Genomic DNA, 21,165 nt, shown 5'->3' on the forward strand with positions numbered 1-21,165 from the left:
TTCTAAAGCTGCTGCAGCTATGAACCAAAAGACATGTATATTAAAAAAGAATAGCGCGCAAATGCAAAAGGAATAACTACCAAATCTGAAGACAATCCATAAATAAAAATGGGGGTTTGGTCCCACCATATGGCCATATCGTGCTCAAGCCCACTACTGCGTCAAAGTACCCCATTATCGATATGGCCATATGGTGGGACCAAACCCCCATTTTTATTTATGGAGTGTCTTCAGATTTGGTAGTTATTTCTTTTGCATTTGCGCGCTATTCTTTTTTAATATATATATATATATATAAATAAACCTATATACACACACACACTTTTTTTTTTTTTTTTTTTTTACACAATTAGGCCCAAACCACCTTCCCTTACAAAGCAAATGCATTGGCGTACTTTTTTTTTTTTCTGGAGTGAAAAGGTGGCGTTTTCCTGAAGTTTACTACAGAACATCCATAATGCCACAAAACATTATGTAAACAGGTACTCACTTGCAAACAGCAGCAAGCGTTCTGCCTCTGCTTCCGTCTGCGTTCCTTTACCATGCTCCTCGTCTGTGCAGCAATTAAGAGCCTGGCTAGCCTGATGAATCACAGTTTGTTGCAAGTTGATTTCATTATTAAATATCTAGGGGTAAAAAAATGGAAAAGGGAGGTAGGTTTTAAATATAAATAAATGTCTACTGACATAGAATCCAAAAAAATAGCATTAAACTATAGAAATAAAACAAACATTCTGGGTTTCAATGACTATTTGTGAACCTGTGGCGTTTCTGGGCTTTAGGTTCTGGGTTTCTATTCTGATGACAACTATTTTGGTTTGTCACACTCCGGTATTGAATATAAAAGGTTTTGAATTTAAAGCAGGACGAGAGGCAAATATAAGATATCCACGTTTACGCCAAGTTCATATCCCATCTAAAAAGCCATAAATATAAGGATACATAGTAACCCAATGGGTGTTTACATTATTTTGGCCTCCTGGATTTCCCAGCACTGCAAGTAGGGGAAGCAGCAGCACCATAAGCCAGTCAGTGTTTACTGCACAGTGCTATCAAACACAAAGGACTTCCTGATAGGATGAGAAAAAAAAACACAAAAGAGGGTGCTACCTTTCCCTCACTGTCCAGTCACTCTCTGGCACAAGTATACTATGACTAGGCTAAAATATAAAGGGCCAGTTCACACCATAGAAAGGCAGTCCTGGATGCTTTTTTGAATGCGTGTTTTTGATGCGTTCCTGTGCATTTTTAATGTGTTCTGGTGTGTGTTTTCCCATTCTTTTTCTTCACCTTAAAAGCGGAGTTCCGGCCTATTTTGCAACTTTAGTGATTCCTGGAGCGCTCGCTATGCTGATCAACAATTAGGCATTTTCAATTTTTTTCAGGGGTCCCTTACCTTATTTTCAGGGCATTTTTGATTGTACTTCCTCCTTCTCCCCCCCTCTGTGGCCACGGCCACCGACATCACTTCCTCCTTTGCATCCTGGGAGCGTTTTGTCATCACTCCCAGGAGGCGGGAATCAGGAAGAACTGCCATAATAATGAAAAGGTGCACTGCGCTATGGGTATATTGTGATAATAAATATATAAATAGATAAATAGTGTGGAAAAACCTAAATGCTGCTGTTCAAAAAATTATTATAAAATTTTTAGGTATGCGATTACTAGTACACAGCGCAGAAAGGTCGTGATTAGATAATACACATCAAAGGTAAACATATAAGATGTAACACACACAGGTGAAAGTGCAACGTGCAAAATAGTTGCAATAAAAATTATAGTGAAAAATACAATGGTAAAGATTACGAAACGCATCGACGCAATTTCTGGTCCTACGTTGCCGCTACGTCACTTCCGGTTGCGGTGGAACTCACGCCGGGACCAAGCCTCGTCCTGAGCGAACACCACATCCAGAAAGTCAGGAAGCTAGACAGAATCTACCATTGATTTTAACCAAAAGCCTGTATTGTCTGCACAAATGTGAGTGTAACCTTGATTTTTGATTCATTAAACTGAAGAACGGAATTACACTATTGTGCATTTCTCCATTTTTGACTTTATATCGTGCTGCTATCTGCTGGGAGTATTATCCACTAGACCTCCAGGGATTTCATTTGGTTCCTTACTAGGACACAAGCTATTCTGACCTTCTATGCTGTATGGCAGGGGTGTCCAAACTATGGCCCTCCGGCTGTTCAGGAAGTACAATTCCCATCATGCCTAGTTATGTCTGTGAATGTCAGAGATATTAAATGCCTCATGGGAATTGTAGTTCCTGAACAGCTGGAGGGCCATAGTTTGGACACCCGTGCTGTATGGTATAGGGGTCAATTTTGTCCGGTAAGTGGAACATTCACAGGGGGTGGATCTGCACCTATACTGCACTGGATTGTTGGCACGGTTTTGCACAGAATTTTTGGCACTTTAATATTTGGACTATTTTCACTGGCCGCTTGCTGAATGCACTTTATATTCGTATACTTAGGACTATTATTATTTTGCACTGGTCACTCGCTGGATGCACTTTATATTTATTGGTATTTTTGGACTTTCACATGGAATTATTTATGATTAAGTGTTTCACTATATATGGTTGATTGATTGTAATCTTCACCATTGTATTTTTCACTATAATTTTTATTGCACGTTGTGTGTGTTACATCTTATATGTTTACCTTTGATGTGAATTATCTAATCACAACCTTTCTGCGCTGTGTACTAGTAATCACAGGAAGAACTGCCAGAACACTCCCTGGACTCAGGAAGAAGAACAAAGCAGAATACGCTGCGGCTTCAGATGCCCACACCCAGACAGCATTTTTAAAAGTAAGATTTTGACTAAAATCCAATACTGTACACCTTGTAAGTATGAGAATAGCAGTTCTGTAAAGGGTGATGGATAAGTATTATAGGGGAATTGTTAGTTAAAAAAAAGGTATTTGAGGCCGGAACTCCACTTTAAATAAGGACCTGTGTGTGTTTTAGTGCGTTCCAGTACAGTTTAGTGCAGAAAAAATGCAGCATGTTCGACTTTTTTTTTCCTATAACTGACCGCACTGGTGTAAACTATGTCATTGAAAACCATATACCGGTAACCTACTTTCCATGCCTTTTTGATGCAGAAACAAAAATGCACTGGACCGCATGTGGTGTGAACTGGCCCTAAAAGCATCGGCGAAAAGTAAGGTCATGGACTTCAATATGGATCTGCTAAGGGTGAATGAATCAACAGAACTACAAATACTTTAAACGCAAAAACACTTAAAAAACTCCTCAGTGAGAAAGCCGCCTGTGTAAAAATTCCCATACCTGGAACTCCGCTTTCAATACAAATAAATATAAGCCCTTCCATAACCAAGATAGAGGTTTATATATGAAATAGGTCTGGAAGTACTGTATAGGGGAAAAAAAAACAATTTTTTTTTTCGATTTTTGTCTATCTGCAATTTTTTTTAGCTTAAATTTCATGGGAACTTTGCAATATATTAATAGCTATATGAATAGAAATATCAACTGGATTTGCATTGTTTTCAACAACTTATTTGGCTGCTTTCTGTACCATCCTTGGCACTGAAAATGAGCGATATATGGAGTAATATGTGTTTTCAAAGACCAAGTCTGGCCTGCACTAAATGTAACTGGCTTAGCTGAGAAATATTCATAGTTTTTTTTTTTTTTATATTTTAAAGAGTAACTGTACTACGGAAGCTGTGCCCATAAAAAGGCAGGCAAATAATTGGAATATTTAGTGGAATTGCCTGTGGTCTCCCTGCAGCTGATCTTTACTCATTACTGACTTACTATTCCATGTCCTGCACTGTGCCTATATGGAGACAAGCATCTTTGTAGAATCCGGGCTTTATTTGCTCATGACAGTTTCCAACAAGGAGAACAGTAAGCAATACCATAGTGACAACACTAAATCTCATTCCACATCTAAAATAGAATAGTAGTTAGAAGCAGCAGTCATAGTCACACTACAGATATATAGCTATGAGGCTGGTGACACAGTGCCTAGGCACCCTGACATACTAGGAGGTGGACTGCTAATAATCAGGAACAATTCAAGAGAAAATGTGCTATACTCTGGGCACAATTAACATATCTTGACGTTCCCTATAACTATCTTTTTTTTTTTTTTTCTTTAAATTCAGCTCCGCTTTAAAAGTAGAGCTATAGGCAAAACTTCCCCCACATTTTGGATAGAGCAAGGAAGCCCTATAACCCCTTTAAGATTTTTTTTTCCCCCCTCCAGCTGTGTCCCATTGAGATTTCCCTTCACTTCCTGTCTCATAACCAAAAAAGGAAGTGAGAGGAAATCCCTACAGATTAAGGGAGTTCCTTGGGGACCCTCGGGTCACCATAACTAGTGTCCCCATTGGAAGATTTTCCCTCTATTACTTTTCTGGGGACAACCCAAAATTTGGGATTTTTTTAAATTTTCACTTTCTTAACAATAGTAAACAGGAGAAATAGAGGATGAACCTCCTTAACAGGGGCACAGACAGCAATAAAAACTGACAGGTGTTCTAATCCCTCCCCACTCTATCCATAATTTAGGGGAAAAAAAAATAAGTTGTACCTTTAATTATACTTTAAGCTTATAAATGTTTTTTTAAGCCTTTGTGCTCAGTTAAATTTAGGACAGGATTTTCTGTTGGTTTTTTTCCCCAATTTTTTTTTCATGGACCCATTGAATGTTGTACAAGACATGGACTTGACATTTGTGATATACTTTACACTGATACTCTGGCTCCATCTACTGGCTGCACTGCGTAAAATATCCATTTACAGCACAAGGCTCAATTCAGAAAGACGGATGGAGTATATTAATTTAATTCATTTATCACATGACACTTTATCCTCAATTGCTCAATTCAAAATATATATATATTTCCTATGTATGGAACCATTATGTTTTCAAATGAATTGAGCAAGTCACTCTTAAAAGCCTTTTTTCTCAAAAATCTTTTTTTAATCTCACAAAGCATCATTTTAATTTATCACTACAATCTTCACCTTCAAATGGCTCCATAATATTACTCACACTTACAGTTATCACCAATTTAAACACACAGAAATCTACAATCTGTAATTTTTTTTACATTTTTTTTTTTATATGCAAGTTCAGAAAGCGAAGCGCCAATAAATCAGCAAGCTGGCAAGGGATGGGTTAATGGACAAGCCATAATGAGTACGCAAATGCCAAAAAAAAAAAAAAAGCCTGCATTTACTGCAGAAATCTGCCAGCAAACCAGGTAGGTTTTCTAATGTGAGCACACAATCTTAGATTAATGCCACTGAAAAATAGAATTTGGTGCATTAGAGAAATAATGCTATAATACTTGGAGCAAAAATGACAGTTTGTAGGCTTGTTGTATAACGGAATACATTCTATAGCTGCACGGTTAAGAGACTTCTTTTTGGAGGCAAAGCTTTTTTTTTTTTTTTTTTTTTTAAAAAAGTAGCAAAAAATTATTTTTTTCTTTTAAATATTTCAAATTCTTTTCCTTGATATATTTTGCATATGGATATGAATATTATTTTTTTCCAAAAATGTACATTTACTCATAATGCTAGACACAGTGCCTGGAAGTTGACAGACATTTTTAGATTTATTGCATTCCCCCCCCCCCCCTTTACATTTTTTTTTTTGTATTTATTTTTTTCGCACAACAGTACCTTCACACAAAAGCTAAAAATAAATGCCCATAAAGCATGTTTTAGATTCACACGAACATACCTCTAGAACAGTGGTCTCTGAATGTGGCTCTTTGCTTGTATTTATCTAGCACCATTCCTCCCAATGACACCAACGATGGGGGCACTATTCCTCCCAATGACACCAACGATGGGGGCACCATTCCTCCCAAAGATACCAACGATGGGGGCACCATTCCTCCCAAAGACACCAACGATGGGGGCACCATTCCTCCCAATGACACCAACGATGGGGGCACTATTCCTCCCAATGACACCAACGATGGGGGCACCATTCCTCCCAAAGACACCAACGATGGGGGCACCATTCTTCCCAATGACACCAACGAGGGGGGCACTATTCCTCCCAATGACACCAATGATGGGGGCACCACTCCTCCCAATGACACCAATGATGGGGGGACTATTCCTCCCTAAGACACCAATGATGGGTGCACCATTCCTCCCAATGACAACAACGAGGGGGGCACCATTCCTCCCAATGACACCAATGATGGGGGCACCATTCCTCCCAATGACACCAATGATGGGTGCACTATTCCTCCCAATGAAGCCAACAACAGGGCATTATTCTTAAGGACACCAAAGATGAGACATTTTTCCTCCAATACCAATGACAGGGCACTATTTATGCTCCTAATGACCAGAGGTGCTATACCTTTTATTTATTCCCATTAACCACCAAGTCGGTGGCATTGTTTACTCCCACTGAATCTGGGGTATTTTCTACTTCCGGGGTACCAAAGTCTGGCCCCATTAATGTCTGAAGGACAATAAACTGATGCTTTGTTTAGAAAGTTTGGATTCCCCTGTTCTAGAAGATTATTGAATAAGGTTAATAGAAACTTATATCATGCAGTGTTTACACACACACAAAAAAAATAAAAAAATCAGCTATTAAAAGCACACGGGTGAAATGCCCAATCAGGAAAAAAACACGTCATGTCATCTGTTTATGCGTGTTAAACATGCATGTCCAAAACACAGCAAACGTAATAAAGTGTGAAAATGTCCTACAATTATAACTAAAATTATGAGAGAAAGTGAAAATGTCAAAGAAAAGGTGGATATGGGGATATCCTACACAGAGTTGACTTTGTGCCCCGAGATCCCCTTGAAGGACACTGCTGTCATTTCTTTCTTCTGCCTAAAATAGTTGACCATATAAAAAAGGTTACATCCAACTATACAGCAACATTACAAAAAAGTGTTACATAAGATAGCTTCCATTGAACACAAATGTCAAAACTGAATTGCATGTTGGTTGTTTTTTTTTAGAGTAAAGCAATGCAGGAAAAAGAGAAGGTTTTCTTTAAAGTGATACTGAAGTCTAGCTTTTTTTTTTTTTTGTTTAAAAATAACAAACATGTCATACTTACCTGCTCTGTGCAGTGGTTTTGCACAGAGCAGCCCAGATCCCTCTTCTCGGGTCCCTTACCAGCGCTCCTGGCCCCTCCCTCCTGCAAAGTGCCACTACAGCTGCAGCTTGCAATGGGGGCACCCGAGCCGAACCGCTGCTCTGTGTGTCCATTCAGACATGGAGCTGTAGCTCAGCCCCGCCCCCTCTCTCCTCATTGCCTTACTGACTTTGATTGACAGAAGTGGGAGCCAATGGCGTCTGCTGCTGTGTCTCAGTCAATCAGGAGGGAGAGTCCCAAGTCAGACGAGTCTCGGGCAACAACTCTGGGTCGAGATGGGGCTCAGGTAAGTACTAGGGGGGCTACTGCACATAGGTTTTTTTATTTTTTATCTGAATGTATACAATTCTTTTTCCAGCGCTACAAGCTTACCTCTCATTTGATCATAACCCTGCTCCCTTTAGCAGCCAAAAGGAAAGAAAACCCTATGAAAGTTCCAGGTCACTCTTGTCTGAGCTTATACTGTCCTGGGGACTTTGCTGTCCATGACAGCTCCTAGCCAAAAATCACAGAGCACAAGTGCTGTCACCTTGTAGAGGAGAGAGAGTCCCATGTTAAGCCATACCCAAAATTACTGGGTATTTTTTTTCTCCTGGTACTTTTTAGGTTCAGGTATGGAGCCTAGGACTCTCCTGCCTCCCATGAAAAAAAGCTTGTATTTGAGGATTGACCAGTCAGGCACTGTATATACCATTACATGGTGAAGAATCTGAGTTTATAGTCCTGTGTAAGCTCCAAATCATAACTTGAAGAGTCCACAAGGCTTGTACCGATGGCCAAAAAGGAGAGGTGGGGAAAGGCAGAAACGTGTAAGCAGCTGATAAAGCCATCATCAAAGCTGAACTCAGGGAATTTTTTTTTCTCTGCTTGTTTTTGCCTAGGGGCTTGGAGTCAGATATACTCACCTTATCCTCCAATCCTCTCAGTGCAAGACCAGTCACCTGCGGCTCCCACCCCACACCGCGGACTTGTGCGGAGGCCTGTTTCTGGCGTCATCATCTCCATAGACCGGCTCTGGAGGTGAGAACGGCAAGAACAGCCAACTGCTGGACATGGGGGAGAACAGTTTTTCGAAAGATAGAAATGGGTGAGTATGGGCTTTGTGTTCACCCCTGGAGAAAATGAGCTGTTAACCCATGGGGGGGGTCACAAAACACTTTTTTGACCGGAGCTAGGCTTTAAATAAACCGGTTTAATTTAAATTGTTAATGGTCCCAATCCATGTACAATTACCTAATCACATACAGTAAGTGTAAACAAAAATGCACTAGTAATATTATGCCTTTTTTTACTGAAACATAAAAGTCTACCTTTAGTTTCTGTTTAATATTAACATGCCGGGGAGATGCATACTTTGGCTCCTCCATTCGGGAAGACACATCTTCTTTGCGCACAATGGTTTGCACTACCGGAGGACGATCGGTCTCTTTAAATCTCTGTGATCTGTATGCATCGATGCTGCAGGGGGAACAGGTTACATTATAGAAAAAGTAAAACCCATCTCACCTTTGTGAAATCGCATTCAGTACAAGCGTTTTCTTACCTGTACAAGAGATTTTGATTTTCCTCTATGGATCTAAAACTGTCCTTTGATTCTGCTCTGGGTACCCTGGTCCTTTGAAACTTTACTGATTTAGGGCTGTCACAACTTGCACTAGTCTCTGCTTGTACCTTGGAAGGTGATAGTGAAAGAGACAGTAGTGCCTGTAAAGAAAATAAAAATTGATTTATTCACCTGTAATATGTTCTTTTGTCAATACCATATTTTTTGGCTTCTTCATCTACCTCTGGACATCCAACCCCAACAGTCTCTGCTAGCGGAGTTAGCAAAGACATTGAAGAAATGTTGAGTGCATCATCATCTTCGTCAACAGAACTGTCATCGCCTTCTCTGCTTTCTGTATCATCTGAAACCCTTTCCACATGCTGAATACATACTTCATCTACATCTTCATCCTCATTTTCAAGAGCATCACTAAATATGCTGGTGATCACTTCTGAACTGTTAGTCTCATCAATGCTTCCATCTACATTCATCTCAATCTCTCGTATCACTTCCACTGTAATGACAAAAAGGTAACTATCAAAAAAAAAAAAAAAAATCAAAGTAACATAATGGATAAAGGCTGCAGAAGCATAATGAATACTACTCGTCATAGACAGAGCCAAGCATGATTCACAAAGAAGACTGGGCCAATCAATCAATATGCAGAAGCTTATGCCACGCAATCCCATATTCATTGTATCAGAGCAGCCTTCTTCAAATCAGGAGCTGAAAATACCAGGTTTACAGAACATGTATTAAATACATTTTACATCTTTGTGAAATTTACAGGTAGCTAATGTTTGTCTACCATCTGTGGTACTTGCAGGTAGAGGTTACGATCCAAATTAATTTAATTAACCGCTTGCCGACTGCTCACAGTATATTTACTGCGGCAGTCAGCCCCTCACAGGCAGAGCGACATAGGTCTACGTCGCTAGCCTGTGAGGCTCTGGGGAGCGAGCGAGCGAGCGCCGGAGGCGCGCTCCCGCGCGGTCATGGACCCCCAACCCCCCCCCCCTTGTGACCGGCGGACCCAATCTCCGGTCACTCGGCGATCGTCGGGGGAGAGGCAGGCGGCTAGTGTAAACAAGCCGCCTGTCATTCTCCCCGGTGTAGAAACAGAGATCATACGGTTCTACTATCGCTAGATCCCTGGACAGGTAAGAGTCCTTATATAAGTCAGCAGCTACAGAATTTGTACATACTGACTTAATTTTATTTTTTTGGGAGGGCACTGGAGCTGCTGCTTATCCTGTAGGAAAGGCCTATTCAAAAGAGACCCCCCCCCCCCCCCCCCCAGAAAAGCAAGTAAAAAAAGGAAATGTGTCACTAGGGGTTGCATGATTTTCTTAGACCCAGAAAGTTTGAATGGCAGGACTTCAATACATAGAAACATGATTGACACTAGGAGGGTAAAAAGGGCTCTATTCTTTACCAAGGACTTGTAAGAAGCGTACCAAATAAAAATGCCTTAAAAAAAAAAAAAAAATGGAGACCCTTTACAGAGGTATTCCATTAAATGTTATAGCAACCAATTACATTTCAATTTTGCTTTCTCAAACCTAAAATGGAAAAAAATTGTGGAAGTAGCTCTGTTGCTATAACACCATTTTTGCTCTTTCACCACTTTCATAAAATGTTCCCTGTTACTCTTGAGAACACCCTGCCATTAGTGTTAATTCCACTCCATATTATAATCAGATGTTATCTAAAACGAGACAAACCTTTATCCATACTAGACTTCACTTCGTTACTGAATGCTTTCCTCTCCGAGGGCACTAAAGAGGGTTGAACAGATTTCTCAGGACTTTTTACATGTTCAGCCATCTTTTGTTGGGTGCCACCTAGGAAATTTGGATAAAAGTAAAAAACAACAACACTAGTTAGTGCCAAATTGCTAGTTGAATGTTACTGTGCATCACTAATAAAAACATTCTGTATACCTGCCATTGAACTTACCAGAGGTTAATGTGAATCAATGGAGGAGAAGAAGGACAGTACAAGTATTGACCAGGATTTATGCAGCAGATAAAATATACTTGCTTTAACTAAAATGCAGTTCTTGGTTAAAGGCAATACATTTAGACACAACACTATAGCATTCTGCAAGCCATAGATTTGATTTCTTTTTCCTTTCACCATGGGTAAAAGGAAAAAATAAATAAATCACTTGGATTTCCCCATCAACTCAGTGTTGATGGGGGAATCCACCCCATGGAGCTAATAAGTTCTGTCGGCAGGGAGGCTTGCTGGCCGGCAGAACACAATACTGCTAAGCTGGTATAGCTGCCGAACAAGCAAATGCATGTAAAAAAAAAAACAAAAAAAAAAAACACACACACACACACACGCATACTAGCTCATTATGAAATACTTACCTTAGAACGAGCCCCCGCCGTGCCGCCCGCTTACCTGTATGACGGGCGACACGTTCAGTCGCCGTCTTCTGTGATGGCGGCATCCGGCCATCTGATTGGCTGGAGCCGCAGTGACGTCACTCCCGCGCACGCGCGCGGGAGCTGACGGTCACGCCACGGGGCTCTGAAGGAACGGCACCAGCGGCCGTTCCTTCAGAGCGCATGCGCCAGTGACGTCACTGGCTGCATGTAAGGTATATATCTCCTAAACGGTACATGTTTAAGAGATATTTACAGTACCTATAGGTAAGCCTTATCATAGGCTTACCTATAGGTACAACTTGCAGAGGAGGGTTTACTTGCTCTTTAAAAATTAGAAGCAGTCTTTGATATTCAGAGCTAAATACTGTTAGTCTGCCAGCATTAATTAAACGTCTAACAATTTCATGCAGTAGTGATGGCTAATAAAAAGGCAGGTGTCATCCTTATGTCTTGACACTTTAATACCATCAATCACTCCTACTTACTTGCTGTGCCCTTGTGTGGGGAGACAGGCACTCTCTCAGCAGCTGGATGAGAGATTACATTTGGCTTTGGTGGCTTGCTAGAAGTCACTGGATGAGCTTGAATATCCTAAAGGGAAAATGTCATATCAGAAATGGACTAAACTTTCAGAATGGCCATCTTAGAACAGCTCTTGAAAAAATAAGGCACCCTTTGTACAGGTGTTTTGTTCATAAGGCTGTTGGCGGCCACAGCTATTCGTGCCTATTCACACAGCCAGTGATCACCTGCAGTGATGGCCGCTGGACGCACTTTGTGTGCAAACAAGCATGAACAGTTGCTGTCGTTCACAGCCTGACATTGCAGTGTATGGACTTGGCAGCTGGTGCTATCTCCACGCAGCTAGCAATTGCAGCAGCAGGAAGAAGTACAACACAGTGATATCACTGCTACCTTTAAAAAGAGAATTAGGCTTAAAAAGACATCTGATGATCACAAAGTGGATTTAAAAAATTTACAGCTATTAATGCATACATTTTTTTATAACTTTTGTGACCAGACTCTAAAGCCCAAACTGAGCTCTGGTACGCTCCAATTAGGGACTCTATAGGTGTGGCCAGGGCTGAAAAAGAACTGCTGCACAGGAAAGACATACACAGCGTGGGCCACTGCTTTGATACAGAAACAATTTATCGGCTGGGGTGGGTAAGTGAAGTTTAGCATAGAAGGGCTGGGGAAGAGAAAAAGTGTTATTTTAACCACTTAAGCCCCGGAAGATTTTACCCCCTTCCTGACCAGGGGGTATTTTGCGATTCGGCACTGCGTGACTTTAACGGACAATTGCGCGGTCGTGCGACGCTGTACCTAAACGAATTTGGCGTCCTTTTTTTCCCACAAACAGAGCTTTCTTTTGGCGGTATTTGATCACCTGTGCGATTTTTTGATCACGCGCTATAAACAAAAAAAGAGCGTAAATTTTGCAAAAATAGCAATATTTTTCCCTTTTTTTTATATGAAATTCCCCCAAAAATAAATGTAAAAATCAAAATTTTTTAATATTTTCGGCCAATTTGTTTTATGCTACCTATGTTTGGTAAAAAAAAAAATCGCAAAAAGCGTATTTTGATTGGTTTGCGCAAAAGTTATTGCGTTTACTAACAAAGGGAAAGATTTTTGTCATTTTTGTTGTTTTTTTTTTAAACGCGTAATGGCGGCGATCTGCGATTTTTTTTGCGGTACTGCGACAATGCGGCGGACAGATCGGACCCTTGACTGACATTTTTGACACTTTTGGGGTTACCAGTGACATTTCTACAGTAATCAGTGCTATATATATGCACTGTTACTGTAAAAATACACTGGTAGTGAAGGGGTTAACTTTATTTGAGAGGGAGGGGCTGTGTGTGTCCCTAGGGGCGTGCTTCTAACTGTGATTGGCTGGGGCTTCAACTGTATGCAGAGTGATCAATGGATCTACATAGTAGATCCATGTGATCAGCTCTCATACAGAGAGGAGAATGACAGGCAGCTTGTTTACACAAGCTGCCTGACTTTCTCCCTCTCCCCCGCCGATCGCAGAGTGGCCGGCGGCGATCGGGTCCGCCGGTCACGCGCGCGGGGGGGTCCGTGACCACGCGGGAGCGGGAGCGCGCCTCCGGCGGCGCGCGCTCGCTCCCTAAACCCTCACAGGCGAGCGACGTAGACCTACGTCACTTTGCCTGTGAGGGGCTGACCGCCCACGTAGATAGTCGTGCGGCGGTCGGCAAGTGGTTAAATAAACGTATAGGTTATCCTTTCAATGAGAGCTACTTCTATAGCCCATACAATATGGGGGGGGGTGGGGGAACCTGCTCCCACTTCTGCCCGGATTGCCGCAGCATTCCAAGCCCAACACCCCCCCCCCCCTTTTCCCCTGCAGTCTTCTGGGACACATCACAGGTCCCAGAAGACTGCAGGAGCACTCACAAAGCACAGTGTGGCTGGTGCATCTGCAGTGGAAAGCTGGTTTCCCTTAGTTAAGATGCCGGCACCTGAACCCGAAGCTCATTGAAGAATTGGTTTAGGGGATAACTGCACTGGATTCCCGGACAGGCAAGTGTCTTTATAATTAAAGTCAGCAGCTACAGTACTAGCATACAAACCAGTAAAAGGGGTTATAAGCGCAGAGGCTTGGTCATAATATCCAATATGCAACAAGTGTAGCTCTAAGATTTAGGTCTATGAGAACGAAGTCCAAAAATGTCCTAGACACTAGGGCCGGCTTTTTGGTGGAGGTTAGCAGACTCTGGATATACACATAGACAAAAACAAAAGCAGAGAAGCCCCTCTAAGTGCAGTAAGACCGTGTATTTGAATAAACCCCACAACAGGGCTACTTACAATAGATAGGTAAAAAAAAAAAAAAAAGGCACATCAAAAAGTGTAGGTCCGGAACGCCAGTTGGAGCGGGCTGCGGGAACTGCTGGTACCGCCAGGTGGAATGTGACAGGAGTCCCTGTGTGGAGGAGAAAGCCGTCCGAAGTCCTTCCTGAAGCGGGTGGGTAGCAGCGTCCAGGAGGGGGATGACTGCGTTTTGGAGCATGCGCTGTACCACATAGGGGCATGTGTGCCCCCTTCTCAAGCTCAAGCACACAGGGACTCTGGTCACATTCCACCTACAATTATTGATGTGCCCATTTTTTACCCATCTATTGTAAGTAGCCCTGTTGTGGGGCTTATTAAAATACACCGTCTTACTGCATTTAGATGCACTTCTCTGCTTTTGTCACACTATTTGTAGCTGACTTTTCATTTTTTGAGGAGACTGAAGGTCCTCTTTTAGGAAACTCTGAAAGGACCAACACCATTTTCATTCTCTAGTAAAAAGCTTTGTCATTTCTCATACAAATATCCATTACCCGTTGAGACTCCTGATACTTGGTTTTAGCTGCGTCTTCCTTGTCTGCAGTCCAGACACTGCCTTTCTCAAATCGGGAACGAATGGCTGCAAGTTCCTTTTCACGTTCCTGATCATAAAGGTAATACAATACACGTTACTGTACTGAACAGAACTTCTGATTTTCTTATTGAATACAGTTATCTGTAGAGGTCCGTACCTTTTTCTGCTGTTGTGCTAAGCTAGCAGTACTGGACACATCAGTATGCTTTAGAAGCCTTTCCTGGATACTTTTTGTTGTTGGTGTCACCACAGCAGATTTCAGTGCAGAGTTTACAGGTGTTGTGTTTACAGGGGTGCGATCCTGACACTTCTCCCCAAATCGCTCCAGAAACGACTTCACTCCTGGACCACCTACAGGGCGATAATTGATTGGAAAATTAAGTGACATTCACAAACTGAAAAAGTTGAACTGAGTGCAGAGTATGATGGGGTTAAGAACATATTTAATAAAACAAAAGCTGTACTATGTACTTGCCCATTTAAACCTACTGAGAGAGCTTGTGTACTGTTCACATTCCATGACAAGAAAAATACTAAAAATTATTAAGTAATCCGATGGAGGGAAAGGCCCTACTGGAATCCTGTTCTGAGGATTGACCTTTCAGTCCGTCCTTTTAACCACGCACACCCCAGCATTGCATTCCCCCTCCCCCCACCCACTTTTTTTTGTTCTCCTCCTCCATTCCCTTTTCTGTACTCTTCATGCTCTTCTGATTTTCATATCTCCTTACATGAAAATTGGGTATCGGACTGAGCACGTACTGTGGCCTCTAGTATACCTAGTACAATATAGTAGTTTGGGGACGCTTCTGATTATTACCTTGAACTCTAGGGATTCTCCTTTTCCATTGACTTACGCAGCTCATGGCCGATACTCAGGAATCCCCCCCCCCCCCCTTCCTAGGATTTGTTATTTTCACCAGATAGATCTCTTTACATTTATGCATAATGTCCTTGCTGCCATTTGGTATAGGACATTTTAAACTTTGGACAACATGTACATATTCTGTATGTCCAGAAACTATATGATATTCTACCTGCATTGCTTTGATGGATACTTTATTTGTATAACTATAAAAAAAAAAAAAATTCAGTGAGCCCCCGTTCACACTAGGGCGACCTGTGAGGCGACCTGGTCGCCGCACAGGTCGCCTTCCATAGGGAAGCTGCGGACCCGTTCTAATAGGAGCGACACAAGTCGCTCCGACTTAGAAAAAGGGTCCGGAGCTTCTTTGGGGCGACCCGGAGGCGACCGCCATAGACTTCAATGTTATGAAGTCCGTGGCGGCCGCTCCGAGGTCGCGGCGCGCTGCTCGCACTGCGACCTCGGAGGTCGCCACCCGAATTCGGATCGCCCCTATGTGAACGGGGGCTAAAAGAATATAAGGCCCCTTTCAGAAGAGCAGATCCGCCTGTTCAGCGGGGGGGATCTCTCTGCTGATCCCCCCTGAGCAGGCGGATGAGGGGTATCAGTGTCCGCTTCACTGATACAAAGCGAACACGGATACAGCCCACTCTCCACTATGGGAAGATCGGATGTATATTGAATTGACTGTACGTCCGTTTCCATTAGATCCAATCCGCCGGACGGATGGCGAGCATATCCCCATCCATCCGTTTTTAGCGGATCTGATGCCAGCAGGTGTCAGCTGACACGCTGACATCTGTCACCCCAGAGAGAACAATGGGCGGTCAAACCGAGTTTTCTCTATGTTTTGTAATCCTCCATCAGCGATCCAGAGTTCAAAGGCTTGAAAGAGTCTTGGGTGGGATGAAGCCTTAAATCCAGTGTTCAGGTTTTGCAGAAGACCAGCAGGGATTTGTGTCCAGGTGCGCACAAGCCCTTATATGACAGGCTTGGGCATAGCTTAAGGCTCCCTTCAGGAGACAGGTGTTTGCTCCATTGCAGGAGACAGGAATACTCTGCTGTCAATAGAAAGGAGCACCTCTCCTAACAGGAGCCCACGCCTGTTCCCTAACCATCCCTGCTTGGGGAAAGATTTCTAGCCCACAGGTATTAGAGGGTCAAGGCGGCTAAGCAAGTCCAGGAGACCGGGAAAGTTGAGATAACTAGGCAGGTCCAGGGGACCGCAGGAATCTGGAGGCCATGGAGGAATGCCAAAGGAATCCCTATTGAAAGACCAAAAATTGGGCCTGTGCAGCAGGGTGCTGCAATTACAGGCTGAGTGAGTCAGAAGAGCCCAGTGAGCTAGGTGAGATGGTCTGGGAGACCAGCGAAAGAGAGCAGTGGAGCTGCTGCAGAAGGAACTAGGCGTCTTGAGTTATTTTCTTGTCACTTATTTTGATGGAGAAAACTTGCATGGGCAAGTTTTCTTTGGAACTTTTACTTTTGTGTTTAATAAATGTGGGCTGACATACCCTAAAAATGAAGTCAGACTGGCAGGTTCTCACTAAAATTGCTACTACCACGGATTTAAAATGACCCCTAAGATCCCAGTAGGAAAAGCACAAAGTGTAAAGAGTCGCAGCCATGGTAACCAATAAGAGTCCATCTTGTATATGGCTGACAAAGTGACTTAATGGACTACTGGGTTTTACACTTTGCTCCTTGCACTATCTAAAGATAGCTTTAGCTACAACTAAAATAAAAAAGGTAATATGATAAAAAAAAAATAAAAAAATAAAGTGAACAGAGCAGTACAACACAAATCCATTTAATCATGGGCTCTGAATTCTTGTACTTACCTGGTGTTACTGGTTTGTCCTTTTGCCCTACAGGTGTTGCTCTACTGATCTCTTCCCTAGGAGTTGCTTGGAAAGTGGTGAATATTTTTGATGTTGGCCTCTCTGCTCTCTGTGGGGTAGAGAGGTTGGCTGACAAAGATTTTTCTATTTGAGCTGGTGGTTCATTCCTCTCCTTCAGCTTGGAGGGGACAACATTTGCAACTTTATCTTTTGGTGCATCATTGCCAATGGTGTTTGCTACTGTAGCACTTAAAGGTTTTGATTCAGAACGCTTAGACACCTGTAAGGAAAAGCATATGGCCTAGAGTTAAATATTAGAAAAGTCACAAGTAAAAGTTATTTCCAGCAAAAAAACATTGCTTGCGGCTCCCTGTAGAGAGAGGCCATTCACATTACAAGGCTGTGCTCTTCAACACACAAGCCATGTATGATAAACAGTACATGCGAAAAAAAAAAAAAAAGATACAAAGGCACAGCTACCCACATGGCGGGGTACATTTTAATTCTAGTGCAAGGCATAAGATACCATGCACTGTGTCATGCTGCAGTGCACATGCATTTGTAACTTCAATGGTGTTCTATTCACAATTGGCGGCACCACAGCTCCATGTAATGCATGTGGCATCTGTTACCACAGTGCAGCGATGTGAATGGGCCCCTACACACGGTTATAATCTGGATTCTCCCCGCAGTGCCACCTGTTGGGAAGGCTGGCATTGTGGCACATTAATACACATACAGTAGTTCTTTACTGAAGGATTTGTGTTGAAATAGCTGGTTCTGACACTGCTAACTCAATCTTGGACATTTGTGTGGCCTTCCTGAAGAGGAGAAAATTCAGGAAAAAATGCTTTTTTTCTGATGCCTTCCTTTTTAGTAATTTGACTATGTGGCAATAAATGTATGGATTGAAAAACTAATTGTAAAGGAAAACATTTTATTAAGGTAATTGTAAAGGAAAACATTTTATAAAAAAATAAAAAACAAACACCATGTCATATTTATCTCCTCTGTGCGGTTGATTTTGCACAGAGCAGTCCCAATCCTCCTCTTCTCGGGTCCCCCGTCAGCACCCTGGGCCCCTCCTCCTTAGTGCCTCCATAGTAAGCCACTGTCCAAAAGACACAGAGAGCATGGCTCAGCCCTGCCCCCCCTCTCCCGCCTCACTGCCTGTGATTGACAGAAGCGGGAGCCAAAGGCTCCTGCATCTCATCCAATCAGGAATGCCTCCAGCATGCTGCTGGATCGAGATTGGGCTTAGGTAAGTATTAGGGGATGCTGCACACTGAAGGTTTTTTTTACCTTCAGCCTTTGCAACCGCTTTAATTCTATCACTATAATGTGTACCCCAGGCTGCCATATGTGGTATTTGAAACAACAATCTGTGAGACCTTCATGCAACACTCAAATATTATATATATATATATATATATATATATATATATATATATATATATATATATATATATATATATATATATATATACATACACATACACACACATACATATACACACACACATTACTCAGTGCTATGCCTCATTTAATGTCCCATGGGCAATTGATTAAGAGATGGGAGTAGGCTTGTGACGGTATCAGATTTTCATGCTGCGATTAATTGATTAAGGTTTTGCCACGGTATACGGTATTATCACGGTATTCTATTATTAAATTTAAATTATTAAATTTCCACCTCACTTCAATTTCATTGCTGAATTTAGGGGCTTTGGTTCACTTATGCACATTATTATATAGTCAGTCAGTACAGACTCTGTGAACCAGGCCTAAAATAGGTCATCAAGCAGTGTCTGGCCTAACTGGTGATAACTGGTTCTGGCGCTCGGCTCCGATCCGATGGCCTGGTCATTAAGAGGGCAAATCCTTGTGGTCAAGAAGTGGTTAAACCTGAAGGAGGTGTTGTTTATAAATTACTTTACTATTGCTTTAGGCCTGGTTCACATGTATGCGGGTTGGTGGTTCACATTTGCACAGGCATAGCAGCCCATTGATTTGAATGGGCTGCTATGCCCTCATTTTCCGCAGAAAAAAGGTGCATGCAGCATTTTTTTAAAATTCAGTGGCCTTGAAATCCATCCTGCTTTTGCACCATGCGACTAACCTGCAGTTCCTGCTCTGGCAAGCTTTCTGCATTTTTTGTATACGTGGGCACGGCATTTAAAAATAAACAGTTTGCGTGTGCAGCAACGGCAGGTAAGTCGCATGGTGCAAAAGAAGGATGGATTTCATGGCCACTGCATTTTTTTAAATTCTGCATGCACCTTTTTTCAGCTGAAAACGCAGGCATAGCAGCTCAAGCCCATTCACATCAATGGGCTGCTATGCCTGTGCAAATGTGGGCCCCCAACCCGCATACATGTGAACCAGGCCTAAAGCAATAGTAAAGTCATTAATTGGTTAAACCTGCAGGAGGACCGGTGTTTTTATCTATTAATGACTTTACTATTGCTTTAGGCCTGGTTCACATGTATGCGGGTTGGGGGCCCACATTTGCACAGGCATAGCAGCCCATTGATGTGAATGGGCTTGAGCTGCTATGCCTGCGTTTTCAGCTGAAAAAAGGTGCATGCAGAATTTAAAAAAATGCAGTGGCCATGAAATCCATCCTTCTTTTGCACCATGCGACTTACCTGCCGTTGCTGCACACGCAAACTGTTTATTTTTAAATGCCGTGCCCACGTATACAAAAAATGCAGAAAGCTTGCCAGAGCAGGAACTGCAGGTTAGTCGCATGGTGCAAAAGCAGGATGGATTTCAAGGCCACTGAATTTAAAAAAAATGCTGCATGCACCTTTTTTCTGCGGAAAATGAGGGCATAGCAGCCCGTTCAAATCAATGGGCTGCTATGCCTGTGCAAATGTGGGCCGCCAACCCGCATACATGTGAACCGCCAACCCGCATACATGTGAACCACCAACCCGCATACATGTGAACCAGGCCTAAAGCAATAGTAAAGTCATTAATAGATAAAAACACCGGTCCTCCTGCAGGTTTAACCACTTCTGGATCGCAAGGATTTGCCCCTTTAAAGACCAGGCCATCGGATCAGAGCGCCAGGACCAGTCATCACCAGGTAGGCCAGACACTGCTTGATGGCTATATAATAATGTAATGTGGGCTGCTAGGCGTGTGTGTGTGTATATATATATTTATTAGAGCTGCACGATTCTGGCCAAAATGAGAATCACGATTTTTTAGCTTGGAATAAAGATCACGATTCTCTCACGATTCTCTGTGTAACAAAAAAAAAAAAAATTGGGATAACTTTACTGTTACGTTTTTTTTTTTTTTTTTATTCATTAAAGTCTAATCATTGCGTTTGAAAGACTGCTGCGCAAATACAGTGTGACATAAAATATTACAACAATCGCCATTTTATTCTGTAGGGTCTCTGCTAAAAAAATATATAAAATGTTTGGGGGTTCTAAGTACTTTTCTAGCAAAAAAAAAACTGATTTTAACTTGCAAACAGCAAGTGTCAGAAAAAGATCCAGTCTTTAAGAGGTTAAACTTCCTTTCTCCCTGGCAGAGGGAAGGAAAAGATACAAATGTAATCATTTTTGTTTATAGTTAGGAGACTTAATGCTGAAAGGTGTTAGCTGAGTGAGTGAATGAGTCATCCAGCTCACTGAAATGTATCAATTCACAAGTCAGGCAGACTTGACAGAGAAACTCGGTATTTTAAAAATGCCACAATAACAATACCGTGGCTATGCAATACCGCGATATATCGAATTACCGAAAACCGGCATATGTCTAGATGGGAGGTATAGCATTTAGGGCACCGGATCACAACCTGTTACTCTTTTAAATAAGCTTTAAAAAAAAAAAAAAAGACTCAATATCCTTTTTCCCCATGTTTTATTTTACCATCATGTGGGCACAATTCTTCAGCACAGAGCCGCAGATGGGCGCGACTGAGGTACAGGCGCGGCACTGAAAGAGCTGTCAATCAAC

General features: G+C 42.2%; 1 protein-coding gene across 1 annotated transcript in view; it reads right to left on the reverse strand.

The window, feature by feature from the left end:
• The window catches only part of ANLN (anillin, actin binding protein), an 84,935-nt gene that overhangs the window by 32,456 nt on the left and 31,314 nt on the right, over positions 1 to 21,165 (reverse strand). The window contains exons 5-13 of the mRNA XM_082259925.1: positions 17,191 to 17,470; positions 14,642 to 14,835; positions 14,444 to 14,551; positions 11,570 to 11,675; positions 10,410 to 10,529; positions 8,925 to 9,199; positions 8,683 to 8,843; positions 8,450 to 8,597; positions 491 to 626 (exon numbers count right to left, since the gene is read on the reverse strand). Of these exons, the coding sequence (XP_082116051.1) occupies positions 491 to 626; positions 8,450 to 8,597; positions 8,683 to 8,843; positions 8,925 to 9,199; positions 10,410 to 10,529; positions 11,570 to 11,675; positions 14,444 to 14,551; positions 14,642 to 14,835; positions 17,191 to 17,470 (1,528 nt within the window). The remainder of the gene's footprint in view (positions 1 to 490; positions 627 to 8,449; positions 8,598 to 8,682; positions 8,844 to 8,924; positions 9,200 to 10,409; positions 10,530 to 11,569; positions 11,676 to 14,443; positions 14,552 to 14,641; positions 14,836 to 17,190; positions 17,471 to 21,165) is intronic.

The sequence above is a fragment of the Pelophylax lessonae genome (genome assembly GCF_965119305.1).
Source record: "Pelophylax lessonae genome assembly, chromosome: 5".
Classification (NCBI taxonomy): Eukaryota; Metazoa; Chordata; class Amphibia; order Anura; family Ranidae; genus Pelophylax; species Pelophylax lessonae.